The sequence below is a fragment of the Colletes gigas genome, unplaced genomic scaffold (genome assembly GCF_013123115.1).
Source record: "Colletes gigas isolate AHSC1104 unplaced genomic scaffold, ASM1312311v1 Colletes_gigas_Sc00047, whole genome shotgun sequence".
In the NCBI taxonomy this organism is placed as follows: domain Eukaryota; kingdom Metazoa; phylum Arthropoda; class Insecta; order Hymenoptera; family Colletidae; genus Colletes; species Colletes gigas.
Window position 1 is genome coordinate 503,138 of NW_025106676.1, and position 20,663 is coordinate 523,800.

General features: G+C 40.6%; 1 protein-coding gene and 1 pseudogene across 1 annotated transcript in view; one reads left to right on the plus strand and one right to left on the minus strand.

Moving 5' to 3' along the window:
• Positions 1 to 20,663, plus strand: part of LOC122403219 (laminin subunit alpha-1) — a 215,255-nt gene that overhangs the window by 46,936 nt on the left and 147,656 nt on the right. The window contains exon 5 of the mRNA XM_043406591.1: positions 16,712 to 16,954. Within this exon, the coding sequence (XP_043262526.1) occupies positions 16,712 to 16,954 (243 nt within the window). The remainder of the gene's footprint in view (positions 1 to 16,711; positions 16,955 to 20,663) is intronic.
• Positions 15,938 to 16,466, minus strand: LOC122403231 (annotated as a pseudogene).

Consider the following 20,663-nt stretch of genomic DNA (forward strand, 5'->3'; position numbering starts at 1 on the left):
GGTGGCGATGATCGTACCAGAGAGTCGAGCGTAACCCGCACCACGAGTCACGTCGTTGTACGACAGCAACAATACAATTGTGCGGAACGGAACAGAGCGGAGTCATTATCTTCCCGATCCCACATTGGTGACCCCGACGTGATCTCGCCGCGCAAGTAAAGTTTTTTTTAAGAAAATTTGGACATTTTTTGTATACGGACAATATTAGTTAGTGTAGAGAAATAAGTGTATAGTGTTAAGGACATAAGAAAAGGACACGGTCTGACAAATAGTAAGCGCGGTGTGTGTGTGCGGTGAAACTATTTTTTTTTGTGACTAAGACTGGTAAAATGACTGACCCTAACGTTAACGCAGGGACATCCGCGGGTGTGCCGTTGGCAGTTGATCGCGTCGCTGTACGGATACCCGAGTTTTGTCCGGGAGACCCGGAGATGTGGTTTTCGATGGTAGAGAGAAGTTTTGAGGTATCCAATGTAACGTCGGAGACCACGAAATTCGGGTACATTCTCGGCGCGTTAAGTGCGCGACACGCCGCGGAAGTAAGAGACATTATCATGAATCCCCCGGCCGCGGATCCGTACACGACGCTAAAAAATGAGTTCATTCGCCGGCTTAGTGCTTCGCAGGAACAGAAAACGCGACGGTTATTGGAACACGAGGAAATCGGGGACAGAAAACCGTCCCAATTTCTTCGTCACCTGCGCGGATTGGCCGGTACGGCTTTTTCGGACGGTGTATTGCGGACGCTTTGGATGGGCCGACTACCTGCTAATATGCAGGTGATTTTATCCACGCAGCGGGACACCCCGCTGGATAAGGTAGCAGAGTTGGCAGACGCTGTCGCGGATACGATGACACCGCGGGTACACGTCACGGAGGCCGCGATTACGAGCGTATCTGCATCCTGCCAAATACCCCCGCCGGGCCCGAGCATCGAGGCCATGTTAAACATTAAGATGTCACAATTGGCTCTTTCCTTGAGGCAGGAAATTTCTGCCATCCGTGAATCCTTGGTGGACCAGGGGCAATCTTCCCGTCGCAGGTGGACCCACCGAAATCATCCAAACTCGCGCTACCGCAGACGATCTCTATCGCGATCGCGAGAGCGGCCCGCGGGAGGACAAATGGACCATCAAGGGAAATGCTGGTACCATTGGCGGTTCGGTCCGGCCGCGCAGAGGTGCGTTGCACCGTGCAATTGGAACGCCACGGATCAGGGAAACGACCTGGGGAGTCGTTGATGGCGGCCAGCGACACAAATCCAGCATCACGCCGCCTCTTCATCTTAGACAACAGCTCGAAGACGGAATTTTTAGTGGATACCGGGGCCGATTTGTGCGTTTTTCCGCGCCGCCTGCTAGGCGGATTGCGAGAAAGATCGGAGTACCAGCTGGCGGCGGCGAATGGGAGTGTAATTAACACCTACGGGACAGTGTCGTTAAACCTGCACCTCGGCCTACGACGGGATTTCGTGTGGCGATTCGTGGTTGCGGATGTTACAAAACCCATAATCGGGGTAGACTTTCTCGATCACTTCGATCTTATGGTGGACATCCGCAATCGTCGCCTCGTCGATCGGACCACGTCGTTAACGGTCCGCGGAACACGAGCCGAGGATGAAACGCCGTCGGTGAAGACAGTAGCAGGGACTACCGTTTACCACCAGCTCCTGATGCAGATGCCGGAACTTACACGGCCTAGCGGCACCCCGATGAGGACTACGCACCAAACGGTGCATTACATCGAGACAACCCCTGGACCACCCGTTTCCAGCAAGCCGCGGCGGCTTGCACCGGACCGGCTCAGGGCTGCCCAGAAGGAGTTCGACGCGATGGTGAAGATGGGCATCGCTTGTCCTTCGAAGAGCGCGTGGTCAGCACCCCTTCATATGGTTCCGAAGAAGGGCGAAGAAGCTTGGAGGCCTTGCGGTGACTATAGAGCGTTAAACGCACGGACAATTCCCGACCGATACCCCGTGCGTCACATTGAGGATTTTGCGCAACAACTGAGTGGCAAAAAGGTATTTTCCACAATAGATCTCGTCCGAGCTTATAATCAGATTCCGGTTGCGTCGGAAGACGTCGGAAAAACGGCCATTACAACGCCGTTTGGGCTTTTTGAATTCCCGTACATGTCGTTCGGGTTACGAAATGCCGCGCAAACATTTCAGCGCTTTATCGACGAAATTTTACGCGGTTTCGATTTTTGTTACGCGTATATAGACGACATTTTGGTCGCCTCAGAATCCCAAGCCGATCACCTGCGCCATTTAGAATTATTATTTAAACGATTAAAAGATTATGGCATTGTTGTTAATCCGAATAAATGCACGTTCGGACAGGAAGAAGTTAAATTTCTAGGCTATCGGGTAAATGAAAGCGGCACTCAACCTTTGCCCGGCAAGGTACAAGCCATAAAGTCATTTCCCCTTCCGAAAAACGCGAAGGATTTGAGGCAGTACTTGGGAATGCTTAATTTTTACCGCCGTTTTATCCCAGATGCCGCTCGCTTTCAAGCACCCTTGAACGACCTTCTAGCCGGCAATTTAAAGGGCAAGACCCCGATAGCCTGGACTTCGGAAGCGCGTCAGGCTTTCGAAAATACCAAAAATAGTTTAGCAAACGCAACCCTGCTTTCTCATCCTGCGGTCAACGCTCCATTGTCGGTTACCTGCGATGCTTCTGATTACACCGTAGGAGCTGTTTTACATCAGTGCGTCGGCAACGAACGACAACCATTAGCATTCTTTTCTAAGAAATTAGGATCTGCCGAAAAGAAGTATTCAGCTTACGACCGGGAACTACTTTCTATCTATTTAGCAATAAAACATTTCAAACATATGCTCGAAGGCAGACATTTCACGATTTTTACAGACCATAAACCCATAACTTTCGCTTTCAAACAGAAATTAGATAAATGCTCTCCTCGACAATTCCGATACCTAGATTACATTGCGCAATTCTCTACAGATATTCAACATATTTCCGGTAAAGACAACGTCGTTGCCGATGCACTGTCCAGAGTGGAAACGGTTAACCACTCGATTAATTTCGAAGAATTGGCAAAATCGCAAGCCCAGGATGAGGAGTTGCAGCGGTTGTTGAATAGCGAATCTAGCCTGCGATTACGCAAAGTCTCCTTGCCTGGCACGTCTTCCGAAATTTTTTGCGATATTTCGACTAAGAATGTAAGACCTTATGTCACCCCTCCTTTCCGACGTGCAGTTTTTAATATGTTACATGTATTATCACATCCAGGTATTAACGCGACGATCAAGCTCATAACGCAACGTTATGTTTGGCCGTCGATTAAAAGAGATGTTCGCACGTGGACACGTTGCTGTATACCGTGCCAAAGATCAAAAATTTCCCGTCATGTGACTGCACCATTGGCTACATTTGTTAAACCTTCTGCGCGATTCGAACACATTCATTTAGACATAGTAATTTTACCGGTGTCCGAAGGTTTCAGGTATTGTCTGACCTGTGTAGACAGATATACGCGGTGGCCGGAAGCCTTCCCCATGGTCGATCAGGAGGCCCAAACCGTAGCTCGAACCTTTTATGACGGTTGGGTAGCGCGGTTTGGTGCTCCCGTACGGATTACCACCGATCAGGGTAGGCATTCGAATCCAAATTATTTTTTGCGCTGAACAATTTAATTGGATCCACACGCCTTCGCACAACGGCGTATCACCCAGCGGCCAATGGGATGGTAGAGCGTTTTCACCGACAGCTCAAGTCGGCTATAAGGTGCCACGGATCCGACAGGTGGACAGAAATACTTCCGACGGTTCTACTCGGTATTCGTTCCGCCTGGAAAGAAGACCTCGGCGCTACCTCAGCGGAATTAGTTTATGGCGAGCCATTAAGATTACCGGGAGAGTTCTTGTCTTCGCATTCAGCGGAAGGCACAGAAAATGCTTCCGATTTTACTAATAGACTACGCAACCATTTTTCTAAATTGAGTCCCTCTAATGCATCACGCCATTCCGTTAATCGTACATTCGTTTTCAAAGATCTTAGCAGTTCAACACATGTTTTCATCCGAACAGATTCAGCCAAAACTATTTTACAACCCGCTTATGAAGGTCCATACGCCGTAGTGCGCCGAGGCGAAAAAACATTTACAATAAACATTAGAGGTAAGGAAATAAATATATCAATTGAAAGGCTAAAGCCTGCTTATATGCTAGCAGAAAACAGACCGGATCCCGTGAGCATAGAAAATCAGCCGGTCACACAAACAAACGTACCTGACAATGCGCCGGTTATACAGCAACGTGTTACGCGTTCAGGTAGACGCGTACGTTTTCCCGATCGATTTCAAATTACGCGGTAGTACTTAAGGCTTGCGCATTATTATAATAAGTATCATATACCATTTATTTTTATCCATCACTTTTATGTACTTTCATGTATTTTTAGGTATTACGTATTATATATTAAACTCCATGTAAATTCCTTTTTTTTCAACTCTGTTCAAATACTGTAATGTAAATCTTAGTTAGGATAACGTATTTTATATAGTAGAGTAAATGGTAGTGGTAATGTAGTCGGTCAATTTTTCGTAATTGTGCCAATTACTGGCAGGGGGGTAGTGTGGCGGCCAAGGCACCACATACGCCTTAGCCGTTCGAAGCCGCTACAATGTATGGTTGCACACGAGACGATGGTTGCACACGAGACGACCAGAGCCGCGTGAGCCGAAAAGCCGTTGTCGTCGTCTCTGACCGTCTTTTGTTTTTGAAGGCCTCTTGGTACGGTGGCGATGATCGTACCAGAGAGTCGAGCGTAACCCGCACCACGAGTCACGTCGTTGTACGACAGCAACAATACAATTGTGCGGAACGGAACAGAGCGGAGTCATTATCTTCCCGATCCCACACTTCTTTAAACGTGCACAATGCATGCAATAAATTAGACAACGTCATCTTTGGTAATTGACCGGGAGGGTAAACTCCTCTTTAGCTTTCGCTTAGACGGTAAGTCGTATACTCTGTAACGAGATTTTATTTGTTTGCTGAAATGGATTAATCAAGAAATCCAAATACACTGTGGAGCATAACTATACCACCACTATAATTTTCAAGAGTTTTGTAGTTGTAACTAATGATTTCTAAATGTTAATAATACCACGTGAAAAGGACTAGAAAAAAATTATAATCAATGGAAAAAATACAAAAATAACATTTATTTAACATGAAGTATAATAATAAATGAAATATTGCAATGGTGCATAACTATAGCAGCAATGTATTTGGAACGTAATAATAAGGTTAAATGGCTATAAAGTGTTAAATTTCTAATTCAGTTTATTAAAGTGGGTAGTTTCAATAATGAGTAGGACCTCCTTTTTTATGTATTAATTCAAAAATACGATTGTTCATACTTATAATGAGTTTTTTCAAAGTTTCTTCGCTAATTTGATTCCACGCTTCAATAACTGCTGTTTTTAGCTCCGAAATGTTCGAAAATTGTCGATTATTTCCATAAATATGCCGTACCATGATATCCCATAAGTTTTCAATTGGATTTTGGTCAGGGGAGCATGCAGGCCATTTCAATACATTGACATCAAACGTTTCAAACTGTGGTTTGTCGGATATTATGGATTGGAGCATTGTCTTGTTGATAAGTCCATGAAATGTGATTTTTTGCATAAATAAAAGGCAATAAATGATTTTCGAGTATTCCAATATACTCCGCACTATTCATTCGTGTAGTTGGAAAAGCTAATCTGAGCTTGCCACAGGAGCAGAATGCACCCCACACGATAAGTGTCCCTCCACCGAAATTACGTTTCGAAAAGTATTTTTGTTCTTTACGAAGCTCCCTCCAATATGAATTAAATCCATCTGGACCGTCCAAATTGATTTTTTTTTCGTCAGAGTAAATAACCTAAGTTAAATAAGGAATATCGAATATGAAGCTAAAATCTCGATTTACGAATGTCTAAACTTAACTTACATTATTCCAATTTCTGTTCATGTTTTCTCGCGCGTATTCAAGCCTGGCTATTTTCTGACGTTTCAGAAGTATAGGTGCAGACATCATTTTTTGTCTTATAATGTTTGAATCATGTTTAAGGACACGTTGAACAGTCCAACGAGAAACGCCGAGATCACATTCCTTCGCAATTTGTTTACAGCTTTTTAACGAATTGCTCGCAACTTTTTGGATAACTTCTTCTTAGGTCCCCCTTTCTTATTTTCCCCATACTTAGTAGGATCGCGTAAAAAATTCAGTACAACTTTATGAGATCGGCCGAGTTCACGTGCGATTTCACACGTATCCCCATTTGTTGCTCTCTGTACGCTGAAATTGCACCTTGCTCTTGTTCATTAAGGTAGCTGCCACGTGGCATTGTATCAATTAACTAAGAATTCCCGAGTTTACTAAAAAAATTCCAACAGAAACCCTTGAAGTGCGTTAAAAATGAACTGGTTCTATCGTTTTGCACCGATCGTCAAACGTTTATCGATTAAATCTTGACATATAAGTAGACAACTTCAATGAATTTCACCTAAAATCCATTATTTACAATGCTTTTTCATACCATATAATTGGTTGTTTCAAATTATTTTCTTACAGGTCGGAAATGTTAAAAATGTTAGTGGTGCTATAGTTATGCTCCGCAGTGTATGTAATTTAAAAATAATCTTCGCACTTATAAATATTGATATTTCTGCTCCTGTACACTGTTTATTTAATTTCCATTTAAACGACGACGTAATTCGATCGTTTCGTAATTATAATTCCTGGAGCAATTCGATTTTGCAAAACTCTGATTCCTCCGCGAAAGAATTCGCGTATGGGAGTTTTCCTTCGATAATTACGAGGAAATTGCTGTCCAGTCTTGGCGTATCATCCGCCGTGGATGTTCAAAGGGGCCGATATTATACGCGACGCCGCGCACCGCAAAAGATTAATAGCCCTAAGTGGGAGCCACCATTTGGTCCCTTCTTCGACGGAAGTTTATATCGGATCGAGGTGCGCGCACTTCCTCGTGTTTTCGCTTCTAGACTAATTTCACTACCACGCGCATCGGGGTTTCTAGTTAACGTCCAGATCGTCGCACACTTGCCCGATCGCCACACACGCACGTGAATTAATTTTGGCGATCGCGCCGGTACGAAACGCGAACCAAGCCAAGATCAGGTTGGCAGAAGACCAGGACTCGGAATCTCTATGGCAGACCGCGCGGTGTCCGCTCGTTGATTTTCCACATACGAGCTCCACGGGCGCGGTAACAACGCATGAACGTGTCACGGTAACTCCAGGAAGTCTTAAAGAAGTTGTCCAGGCGTCGCGACGTGTCTCTTTGCCCCGCCAGACGCCGCTCGAACGATTCTTCGGATCTACCGAAGCTCCACAACCCGAAGTTTCGTTTGAAATTCTTCGCCCAATTGAGCTCCGTGAATCTAATTCGATTTATCGTGTAAATAAATAGGTTTCCAATTTTGTTCCTTCACGAAATTTTCGATATCGTTTAGTGATGTTAAAAGTACATTGAACCCAACACGAATTTTTTACATAATTACCTTGGAAGCCTGTAGGCGCCACTGTAGATCTCTATCTGGATCGTATGTAACGGGTGTCGCAAAGAAGCGTGAATTTTATTAAATAAAGACACGCTCGACTCTTTTTGTGTATTTATAAACACGAAAGATATTGTGGGGAACGATACGGAGCTCTTAACGGAAATATTAATTATGATTTTACAAGATGCACGGGGTTTGCTAGTTTCTCGGAAATCCGTATTAAGGAGACGACAGCTGTCGTGAGCGTTTCAGAACGATTCGAGAGCCGGAGGATTAAATTTGGATATTCTCAGAATTTGGTAGTCTACGTGTTCGAAAAAAGAATTAACACGCTGGTGTAGTAATGTTTGAAGTTTCTAGTATCAAACATACTATGTGTTGCAGTTTTATAAATGTACATGATTATTTAAATATTTCTTTCCGCTTTTCCAATTTTATAGTGGCTCTTCTTTCGTTGTAAAATTCATAAAAACAGGGGATAAGATATAAAATACTAAAGTTTAGATTATTTTTATAGTCGAAGAACATGTAGGTCAATTATAGGGGGATGTTAGAGGACAATTGGTAATCGATGGCCAGTGAGAAACGTTATTGGGCCACCCTTTAGGTGCCAGTTGACTCGTAGTAAACCTTATTGTGATGGGGTTGTCATATTGCAGGCTACCACGTTTCGATTTACTGGACGTATGTGTAAGCATGAAACAACCGGACTTAGGATGGTATCGCGTTACCAAGTAGAAGGTGGACGTATTAATTGCAGATGGATTTAAGGTAACGCGAGACGACATAATCCGATTATGAGGCTCATGTCGGCTAGACGTCAGATTCGACGACCGACCAGGATTTCTGGTGAATATAGAGTTACGAGATCTTGTGGTTTGCTGCATCGTTCTTCTCGCGTCTCATCTTTTTTCTATCGTAATTTACATTCTTTTACCCTAAGAGTTTTCGAAATTTATTCGAACAGCCACCAACGCCCGCTCAATTGCATTTGGTTCACGATGGTTATTAACAAACTATGGATATTTATGCTATTAAGAAGTTTAAATTTTCAAAAAAAACTGCAAATGCGTTCAATATAAAAAAATACAAGAAATATCAAGTAAAATATGAATCTTCATTAGCTCTATTAATAAAAATATGAATTTGCAATATTTAGATAGTTTTCCACCTTCATGCTTCGGTCGTTATCACAATGTAATTTTTAGAATATCATAACAAATTTAATTCTTCTACGTGGAATAATTTCTAGGAGATTTTGAAAAATTTTACTTGCGAATAAAACATATGTAGATATTCGACTTACATTTTGACTTGTCTATACCGAAAAAAATTCAATAGAAGTTGTGTATAATCAAAATTCACATCAATCTAAGGATTCAATATGCTCCAAACTTCAGAGATCGTTGCTCTTTTATACAAATAAATCAATAAGCAAAAGACACGGCTTTTGAAGAATATTTTTTACCAACGACGCCTTCAGAATGCTAATTCTAGGGCCACAGTGACGTGTCCGATAAATTTCATAATTCGTTTCGGGTTTGGAGCCTCGAAATAAAAGTTGCGTTCAAGATTCGCCTAACGAGTTCACTGGCAAAACATGGACGAAATGTCAATTAATTCTTGTAACTCTTTCATTTCCAGCTCCAAACCCCGGAACAAATTACATAATTTATCGAAGACACATTTGTAATCCAGAGTTAAAGTTCTGAAGGCGTGGTCGTCCTAAAATTTCTTTTAATTCTTAATAAATCCCATGCGTCACCACCTTCGATTAGCGCGGAATTTAAATTTTCCACCAACGGGAATTAATTAGAACTTACCGATTAGGCAAAAGATATTTAGATATGTACATTTTTTTAAAAATTATTACGTCCGGCAATAATTCACAGCCATTTTCAAGAAACTGTTCGAGACTCCATTTTCTGTGCAACTTTTTGGAATCGTTGTCCCATCTTTCACCGTTGTTTCTAACGACGTTCGCCGCCGTCGGGCGATAAACGTCGGTTCCATTCGGTACAATGAAGAAGAGAAGAAGCAGAAGGCGGCAGAAGAACTAGAGGAGGTTGTATCCTAAACAGATCTCGCGTCGTGTCGCTATCGGCGACAGGATCTCGAGGAGCGACACCTTGGCTCGTAAAGCACGCATGCACACACAGAATGCAGATACGCTGTGTTAGGGTTGTCCCACGCGAACGTTGCGCTGTTTCACGTGTGTCGGCAACAATAAGCGACCGTACAATCGTTTACCACCGCCACTATTTGTATCGTCTTGTAACGAGGCGGTCGTCCAAAGGATTGCAAGCGATTGCAATCCTTCTCGTTAGAGTCCCTGGGGGCTCCAGACTGATGCAAAAACGGGACAACAGGTTGTTTATTTCTTTCAAAATTGTTCTTCCTCTGAATGTTAACAAGTGCCTCGAGTACTTTACTTCCATGCTCGATATTAAATTTTCGACGCGTTTCGTTGCTAATCTTCATTAGTAAGCACAGAGAGAAAAGTCTCTTTGCAATAATGTTGAAAGAGAGAGGAGAAACATGTATGGATTTTCGTATATTGGATCGAACTTTTGATTATGTTTGATATTGTTATCTCCAGACATAAAATTATCTACTAAACATCGAGGAGAATTCAAAGACGCGATTCTTAATGTTACCATAGTTCCAAACCTTTGACTATGTTTGATATTGATTCATCAAACTCATATATTATATGGAAAATGCAATATTCTGTTAACTGCAGTAACAATATTGTCTACTAAACATTGAGACGAATCAGAAGTCACAATTTTGTAACAGTATCGAATTTTCGTTTAGTAGGATGATTGTTAAAATAAATATACTATAATACTAACTAATATAAATTTGATCCTTTCACGACTTTCCTGGGCAAAGAACAGAGATCAATCCGCATTGGTATTTTAAGATTTAATTATGAGGGCAACGTGCTTTTTTTATTTATTTATTTTTCAAAACTGTACTTATAGAATAGTATAGAAAGGTTATTTGAGGTTCGTGAAAGTCAAAATAGGTGACCGCGATGGCGTTTCTCACGGACCGAAGTGTCGCCCTTTATGGACGCGCTGGAAGACCGTAAGGCCCCGTTTAACCGAGGCTAAGGGGCACCACTAATAAATTGGCATTGTGTGCTATGTTACAAGGACCGTAAATGGGGTGCACGGAGGTGCACCGGCAAGAAAGTTTACCGGACAGACGGTTCTCGGAGTCGGTAAGGCTTCAAGTGTTCCTCTTTGCGTCGAGACTCGTTCTTCGGCCTCGGAGGAGCTTCACCGAAGAAAGGGCGACACTTGTCTTTATTAGAATTCTCGGATGTGGCAACTTCTGAAGAATCGCTCGCGGTCACTCCGAGGGCGAAAAAAGCTTCCCAGTCTGAGTATGGTCATATTTGTCATGGTGAAACGCTAATCTAAAACCTCTAAAAGAAAATATTATCAGAAATTTATTTGATTAACTTCTCTTTCAAAGTGTTCTACGAGATCGTTGGTGACTGAAACACTTAACAAATCGATATTAACTGTTAAACAGCTTGCAGAAATACAAAATTATAATTCACAATTAAATGTCTGTTAGCTACTTTTTAGCATTTTTCCACGCACGATCTGGAATTCTAGAGAAGCTCATCGAGGAGTCCAGTCATTATTGACTTTCTTCATCTCCGGAGCTTCTACTATAAAGCCATTTCTGTCATTCGATGCTAATGCTGGCCGCGTCCTTACAAGGCTCTGAGATAGGTTCGCGGTTGGAAGAAGGCGACTAGTCGTCGAGTTGATCGTGGGAGCCTTCTCCTGGCCCGGCAACGAGAATTCCGCCACTGTTCTCCTCGGTGACGCAAAAAAATCGTGTTCCATCGGATGCTCCGAGCGAGATCGAGCGTGACTTTTGCAGTTGCGACCACTTTTAATTTTCCTCGAAGCGGTCGCGCGTTTACCACGAACGCAACTGTTTCTTTTCCCTTACAGCTGCGGACGCGTCGCCAACCTCAGAATGTCCGGACTTCTTTCAGAAATTCCGCGGAAATTTATTAGACAACGTGATTTACAGCCTCGAAACAATTTCTATCGCTGCCAAACAATGGTACGCGAAATTTATCAAACCTTTTTTTTCGTTAGACTTCGTTCGGAGTTTAACCTTAATTAGTTCTTCCGTCCCGAACGAGGCTCATTTCAGCTTGCAAGCGTGAAATGAATGCGTTGTATAAGTATCTGATGTAAATTATGGTTGTGTAGTCTTCGGTTCGGTAATATCTGATTGCTATATACGTGGAAGTTGCATTCTCTAAAGAAGGAGAGAAGGTACGAGCTAATGTTCGGTTTCGCGACTATCGTTTCTACATTGCAATTTCATTTTATAGATATTTTAAATTAATTTTAGTCTCTGGTCGAGGAGTCTTCCGTTGCCGTGTTACATGATTTATGCCTTCCTCCGCCTCTTCGCGTTTTGAGTCATTAATAAAGTTTGAGCGACCGAGGGAAGTATTTAAGCGATACTGATTGGCTTCGATTCGATTATGTTAATAAATTGTAATCTTTTAATGTCTCCTAAGGAATAAAAAATTGTCCTTTTATCCCAACAACGATAGGAAAGTTGTTAGAAATGAGTTCATAATACGAATAATTGTATTTTATGTTTTATTGTCTTTCTCGTATATTTTCGTATAATTATTGTTACGTAATAAAAACGCACTTTCCGTCCAACTCAATAGTTTTATGCGTTGATCATGTGTGTCTAGACTAGTTATTTTAATAACCTAACTGGTGAGGCATGTATTTATGGTTGTGACCGGAGCCTGAAATTAGAGCATGGTTACTGTAAGCATAAGACCAAATGTTACAATAATTAATACCAAACATCAAGTAACATTGGAACAGAACATATTTCCCCCATCGATAATGGTCATCGGCAATAAAAAAAAATCTCTTTATTCAAAAAAGTAATTTTGAATAGAATAATTTCCTTGTTTGAATCGTTCCTTACGTATCTAATCAGAAGGGAACTTCATCAGAATATGGAGGCGCTGGAAAAATATTTTTGGACTATCTGAGAGAACTTATTTTTCAAATTCTGTATTTCTGACCAAAGAATTCCATATTTCCAAATTTTGAGGAGGGATTATTTTCACCCTCTAAAAATGCATGTTGAACGATAAAAAAAAAATACGCGTAAAAAATTGCAAGAATCGTGTACTAACGGTAGTGTTAAAAGAAACGAAAGAAGTTCTTAGCACTGACGAATCTATAATAGGATCTGAACTGGTGAAATGCAGTCTCTATCAAACCATAAGTGCACCATGACTGGTCTCCGCGTTATTGCACTACAGAAAGGTCGTGCTGGGGTGCGTCAAGTATGGCTCTCGACGTGTTTTCTTGCAGGGTCATCCAATCGAGCCTACTATTTACACGAGACAACCCCATCGAAGATAAACGCGGTGCCCCTTGAACCGAAAAGACCGGTTCTCGGTACATTTTTCACACGATTCGTTGTGAAAATTGACGCGTTCGCTCGATGACTTCATGAAGCCTCGCGCTACGAGTGTTTAACAAACGTATTTCGTTTTTAATTTAACCGAGTGTTATTCAGAGACATTTTCCACAACGTTTCAACTCCGAGTACCGATCGAAATTTATAACACCTTAATCCGGAAACTTTAAAGACTAAGACAGTGGTCTAAAACCACTATTTAGACAATATTTTAAACAAGTTACTTTTCTTAAAAACATCATTCTTATATAGTTACAAATTTTTAAGAACCTACTAAAATTAATGGAAACATTCAATTTTCTATATTTAAAATTATCGATATACTCTTAAAATACACCTCTTCGAAGCTGGACTCTCGAGTTAATGTCGATGAAAATGTTTTTGAACGTTTTTCACTGTTGGATGAAAGTGACCGTGCAAGCGAGTTCTCATTTTTTTTTAATCGGTCGGCGAGAAAATTCGATAGCTTTGTTACTAAAAAACGTTAACCTTGAACTCCGAATACGTTGTTGGCTTGTACACGACCTACCCCATGACGAGGCACGCGATGCTGGTAGCGAGTCGAAGCAGATGAACACGTGCAGCCAGTGTAAATATTTAGCCTTTGGAACATTTGCACGTCGTGCTTCTACTTTTCCTCTTTATTCCGCTTCTGAAGATCCGAGCTGTCGACCTCTACGCCGAGTCTACAAATATATACGGCGTCTTTCGATTACGTTTGCACGAAATGATTAGATCCCTTCTGGCGGTCCGTGTTTCCATTTTTGTTCGTTTTATCCATCCTTTGAATAATTTATTATTATACATTATTAACTATCGTGGTCACGACATTAACGAAATTATTCGTCCCATCGACGCAAAATAAATATCTTTTACGTTCCAAAAGCTATCTGGTTTTCATTTTTATACGTTTCATCCAACGTTTTAACAATTTGTTAATTAACATAGTTACCTCGATTTTTTAGAAAATGAACAAAGATTTCGAACGTAAGTTAACCACGGTTCAATTGACTGTAAATTATAATTGAGTTATTTTGATGGAAAAATCAAGATTAGCGACCATTCAGAAAAATTCTCTTCGACCAAGAGACAACATCAACGTAATTATGCATCTCACTCAAAATAAATGTTTTTACGCCGCGAAAGTACACTAAATAAATGGTGAAACCCTCAGAACGGTTTGCTTGGAAGAAATTCCTAAAAAATGCGGTACTTTCTACCTAAAAGGAACCATTTCCCTCTTTAAAGGAGGTCCTGCAAAGTCTGTTCGGAGAAGAGTCTGGGATGATTGTTCGGGCAGAGTGGAGGGAATCTGGACCCCCAAGGTTTAATATTAACAAGCAGATTTCCATGTTCCGACTAGTTAGAAGAATCGGGGAGCATATCTACATGCGCACGGCTATCGAGGGAGTAAAAGGATCGGATAATTGAAGCCCGCTTCCCCGGGACTCCGATCGAGCGTTCCGGCCCAAGTCCTTAGAAGGAAACGGACCCCGCTGGTATCGCGGACATGCGATCTGTCTTTATGGTCCGAAAGTGGGCGTCGGCCCCGGCCTCACAATGCCGGCGTAACGACGACACAACGAGGACAACGACAACGACAAAGACGGACCCGACGAGAGAACGGACTCCTGTCTTGTCGATCCGACGCGTGTCTGTCCGCTGACACGACTCGCGTCCTCGGTAGTCCTCGTGAGTTACCGTTGCTTCGGACAAATTACTCAACAAATTTTTAATAACAATTTCTGCCTCTGTAATCAAGCTTTTCTTCCACCCAAATTGCAAAAAATAACAGTTATTTGGCCCCCATTTAAAAAGTGTGAATCATCGGTGGTTCCGTAAATCTAGTGTTAATAACACAGTAAATGTCTCTAAGTGGAAAAAATATATAAGTCACACATATTATTTAATAGTCAAAGGGTTAATATCATCCAGGATATCAGGACAAGTAGAAAAGGCGATCAATGGTCAGACGCATCATATCGTATCAAATTCAATTATCTCGAAAACGAAAGCTCGAACGTAAAAATGATATTCGTTCTGTTCGACTTATTTTTACACATAGAATATAATTTTGTCGTGTATAATCGAACGTACGTAAAAATGAAACAACGTGCATCAGATTATGCAGTGTCCCCTTTATTTCGATTTACAGTTATCACTAGACTGCATATCTTTATGCAAATTCATATTTTTATCAATAAAATTAATGAAATGGTAGCTTTGTAGAGCATTGTCTGAACCCCTAAATATAATTCCATACTTTTATAAAAATTAAAATTTCCCATAAATGCATGAAGATTCCCAGTCTAGTTATTATATTAGGTTGTCCGGAAAGTTCTTTTCGTTTTTTTAACAGGTATTAAGTATAAAATATTTTGGGTTCTGTGTACTATTCTTGAATAATATATGATCCGTTCTGTTCTACCACCTTTTGCCATCGCTCCGGAAGCCTCATAATGCCGCTTTTCCAAAATTCCCTTGCCTTACTGTTAAAATATTCTTCGAGGCCGTTTTTTATTTCATTAACTGATGTGAATTTTCTATTGCGAAGAAAATTTTTGAGGGAAAGGAACAAATAATAGTCCCATGGTACAAGGTCTGGAGAGTGTGGAGGATGCGGTAGAACATCCCAATCAAGCTCTAAAAGTTTTGTTCGCACAGGTAAAGAAACGCGTGGCCTCGCGTTGTCGTGATGGAACACGACGCCACGTCTATTCACCAATTCTGGACGTTTTGCAATGATAGCCTCTTTCAGTTATTCGAGTTGGGTGCAATATTTCTCACTGTTAATCGTTTGCCCTTGCGGAAGTAACTCGTAGTAAAGAACACCCTTCCAGTCCCACCAAATTGAAAGCAATATTTTCTTCGGGCGAAGTCCAGCATTTGCTACCGTTAAAGAACTCTTATTTCGACTCGACCAAGATCGTTTGCGTGCAGTGTTGTCGTAGAGGATCAAAGTTTCATCCCCAGTAATCAAACTTTTCAAAAACGGCTCTCTTTTGTCACGTTGGATGAGTAAATCGCATGTTGAGATTCGGTTCAGAAGATTGCTTTCCGTCAGTTGATGAGGGACCCACACTTCGTAGCGTTTAACGTATCCAAGCTTTGTCAAATGTTCATAAACCGTTGTTCGCGGAATGTTTGAAGCATTTGCTATCTCACGAACACTAGATCTTGGGTTTTCATCGAGGTAGGCCTTGATAAGGTCAGTATCAGTGGTGGATGGACGGCCGCTGCGATCTTTATCTTTAAGGTTAAAATTTCCGGCTCTAAACCTTCTAAACCAATTACGGACTGTTTGAACAGTTATAGACTGGCCCCCATAAACGTCACAAATCTTCTTTGCAGTATTTTCAAACGTACTGCCTTTTTAAAAGCAGTAAAACATCACATGACGCAAATGCATCTTTTGGTTTTCCATCTTTCACAAGGCGAAAAACACTCGACAAACTTTCTACTCATGTCAAAAACTGTTCTCTTGTACTGCCAGAGGATGACTAATAACCATACAGTTGACGGTAGAGTGCTCTGGTTGTTTGTTTACTTAAACGTAGCGAGACAAGGCCTTAAGCGACGAACGCGAAAAGAACTTTCCGGACAACCTAATACATTTAATTTCGATTTATAGAAAATAATCTAACGCGTTTCGGACGATTTTTGTTTCAGGTGTATCAAGTGGAATACGTGATAGTGAAAGCAGCGAATTCCCCGCGACCAGCAGCTTGGATTTTGGAGAGATCCCTCGACGGGGAAAATTATCAGCCGTGGCAGTATTACGCGCCGAGCGACGAGGAATGTTGGTCGCGATACTCCGCGCCGCCAGTTTCCGGAAAACCCGTTTACATCGGCGACGACGAAGTCATATGCACCAGCCTCTATTCCAGACAAACGCCTATGGAAAACGGAGAGGTAACTCCATTGTTTACGATATACGTAATGCACGGTTACGATCCTAACACGCTTTTCTGAATTAATTTCTTCTCGTTACATTTTCTCGAGTGTAGTACAGACCACTCTTCTACCATTCTACATTGATAAAAGTCAATATAGAATGTACACCTTCGAAAATGATAAACAATTTTCATGTTTTTTCTTTTCTCATAAATCTGAAAGTGTATGTTTTGCACCAAGTTGATTTAATAACATAATCGGTGACACTGGCGAGCAAACAATATGTGTCAGTATGTGGGCTCATACACAAGATCGAAGGGAATGTTGATTGAAAAACGTAGAATCGTAAGACGAGAAAGCCCAACGGTGCTCGTCCTGGATCTTTTACGACTGTCAATCATTGCCCGTTCCCGTTAAGAAGTAGCGGTGTGTTATTATTCGCGTTCCTCGCCAAAAATCCCAGGCACGAAAACAGCTGTTAGGCCGCCATGTTGTGGCAGCCGTTCGAAACGAGATCATTAATTACCGTGCATTCTGTGCGGCCGCTCGTATAATTACATGATTGGATGATTAGCTGGCCGATCGTTTAACGCTGTACGCGTCGAGGCGCGGAACGTCTCGACGGAAACGACTCCTCCATGGTATTTCCGGCGAACCAGTGGCTTTTTGTCGGTCTTCAATAGTCCCTTCGATATAGAGTAATTTCAACGCACTTGGTACAATGACACGATGATTGGAATCTGGATCGACGAATCGGGGGAAGATTTATCGGCGTGAAATCGACGATTCTTACTCAACCCTTCGTAAATTCGATGACAACGTTCAAAAGAATTCCTATTTTTTAGACACGATTGAAAAGTGTTTTTAGAAGAATTACATTTACGTAGTTTTTATTCAATTTTAATAGTTCCCTTCCTCTGCTCGCAAAGATAAATCGTGGAATTTTTTTTTACATTATACAATAACTCTCTTTTTTGTTAAACTATATTTTTAAAGCCTCTAAGCCTTCCAGGAATGTTGTAATCGGTCGAATTATAAAAATATTTATATAAAGCAAAATTCTAGCGAATTTAGTCATCATAACCATCAATATTAGAATTCCTAGTTCTTAGATACAATTGAAAAGTATTTTTAAAAGAATTATATTTACGTTTTGGTAGTTTTTATTCAATTTTAATAGTTCCTTTAGCTTCCGGGAATGTTATAATCGATGGAATTATAAAAAAAATTAATAGAAACCAATGTTCAAGCGAATTTATTCACCATAACCACTAATATGGAACTTTATCAAGATGGTGGAGCAAATGATCATTTTTAACGGATCCATAAGAGTAGAATTTCTATTTTTTAAATACAATTGAAAAATGTTTTTCAATGTTTCGGTAGTTTTTATACAATTTTAATAGTATCATGTTTCCCTCTTCTTATAAAAATATAAAAAATTTTCGTGGAATTTTTTTAAAGTTATAGAATTATTCTTTTTGTTTCAAATTTATACATTTTTAACTTCGTGTTTTAGCTTCCAAGTAAAATTATTTCGATGAATATTATAGTCGATATAATAAAAATATTTATAAAAAGCAAAGTTCGAGTGAATTTGGTCACCATAGCCATTAACATGGTACTATAGCAAAATGGTGAAACAAATGATCATTTTCTATACATACAGTAGAGTAAAATTCCTATTTTTTGGATACAATTAAAAAGTATTTTTAAAAGAATTATATTTCTGTAGTTTTTATTAAATTTTAATAGTTGCTTTCCTCTACTCGTAAAGATAAATCATGGGATTTTGTTAAAATTGTATAATAATTCCTTTTGTCTTAAATCATATTTTTAAAAACCTCGTATCTTGGCTTTCAACTAAAATTATTTCGATGAACATTATAATCGATATTATAAAAAAATTCATAGAAAGCAAATTTGAAGCGAATTTAGTCACCAACGACCATCGATATGGTACGTTTGCAAGAAGGCGAAGGCAACGTATCGACGATGCTAATTTCGTAGGCGGTGGCCCTAGCTGGCGTCGCGAAGCGTCGATCGAGAGTTAGGTTCGTCGTGCAACGTCTACGCAAGATCCGGTCGAATTTCATTGTCGCAAGACCATAAACCGTCCGCGAAAGTGAGTCAAGAGCTCACGGTGGGGGGAAATTAGCGGATTTCTCGGAAGACCGGCAGATAATTAGAGCTTATAGCCGTGCACCCGAGATCGGTTTTGTGCAAACTGGAAGGTGGATGAGAAAAGGAGAAGGACGGAGGTATCGGTCGTGGATGTAGCGGAAAAGGGAGAAGGAATCGATGATACAAAAACGGCGATCCCTACATTCCGGCCATGTATGGCTCAGGCTGACCTTATATGGTGCTATCACGTACGCACCTCTAGGGGGGGTTTTGCCAGCTTTACGCTTCTGTACGCGGGTAGAACTCGAGGGGGGAAAAAATCGGTACCCGAGGAACGGGGAATCGACGGACAACCGAGGAATCGGTGTTCAGAGTTCGAGAACCAGCCCAACAGGGATTTCAAAACTCTCGTAATATCGATTTCGGTTGAAATACCTACGAAAATCCGAAATTGTTTACAACCAGAATGCAAATGTACATTTATGAGAAATTTTAATTCCTAAAGAGAATTATAATAGTTACGACACGAATTATTGTATTTAAGGGTTGAGGCAAACCCATGCAAACCTTCAATTTAATTCTGTCAATTCAATTACCACTGATATTTTTCAAATTGGCTATGAAAGTTTGAAGCAAAGAAGAAAAATAAAAATTTCAATTAAAACTTAATGTAATATAAAATCAGAAATAGATTAGGTTTGGCTTCATTGAGGAAATTTAATAATTTTAATACGTTATGCATATAATTAATCATCAGTTCTATTAATAGAAATACGAATTTTCATAAAGATCCGCTGTCTATTTATATACTATTATTTAAAATCGATTTACGTTGCGGTTCTGTGATCGGTTTTGATATCAGTTCCATTTTGGTACCACAGTGGGACCAAAAAATTATTCTGCCAGTCAAAGTTTCGACATTTTGAAATTTTTATTTGAAAATAGCTTAAAACTATTATTGTAATCGGTTTAGGTCACAGTTCTAAGATCGGTTCCATTTTGGTACCGTAATGGGATCAGAAAATTATTCTCTCAGTAAAGGTTGTGACATTTTGAAATTTTTATTTGAAAGTAGCTTAAAACTATTATTGCAATCGGTTTAGGTCACAGTTCTAAGATCTGTTGTAATATCGGTTCCATTCTGGTACCGCAGTGGAATCAGAAAATTATTCTCTCATGCGAGGATCCGACATTTTGAAATTTTTTATTTGGAAATACGTATAACAAAGATTCGAAAAGTTGTGATTTATTACGAAATTTGATTATACCGGTTCCTCGGACATTTTCATGCTACAGACGTTGAATAATAGTTTAAACCCGTATATTATATACTTAATGATCGTATGTTACAATTTAAATCGCGACTTAATCTGTGAAAGAGTTTTAATAGAACGATGTCTGGCGCCTTCGCGAGTAAAATAAGCGCGAAAAGGTGAACGTTTGATAAAAAAAATTAAGTGTAGGAAAGTGTAGGTTCGTGCATTCCGAAAGCCGTGTAATTGTTCCGTATTAGGAGCCGCTTATTCCCATTTATAGGACTCGTTTTCTTAACGCACAACGCCATTCGCGAATGATTTACTCCTTCGGACTCATTGTCAGTGTT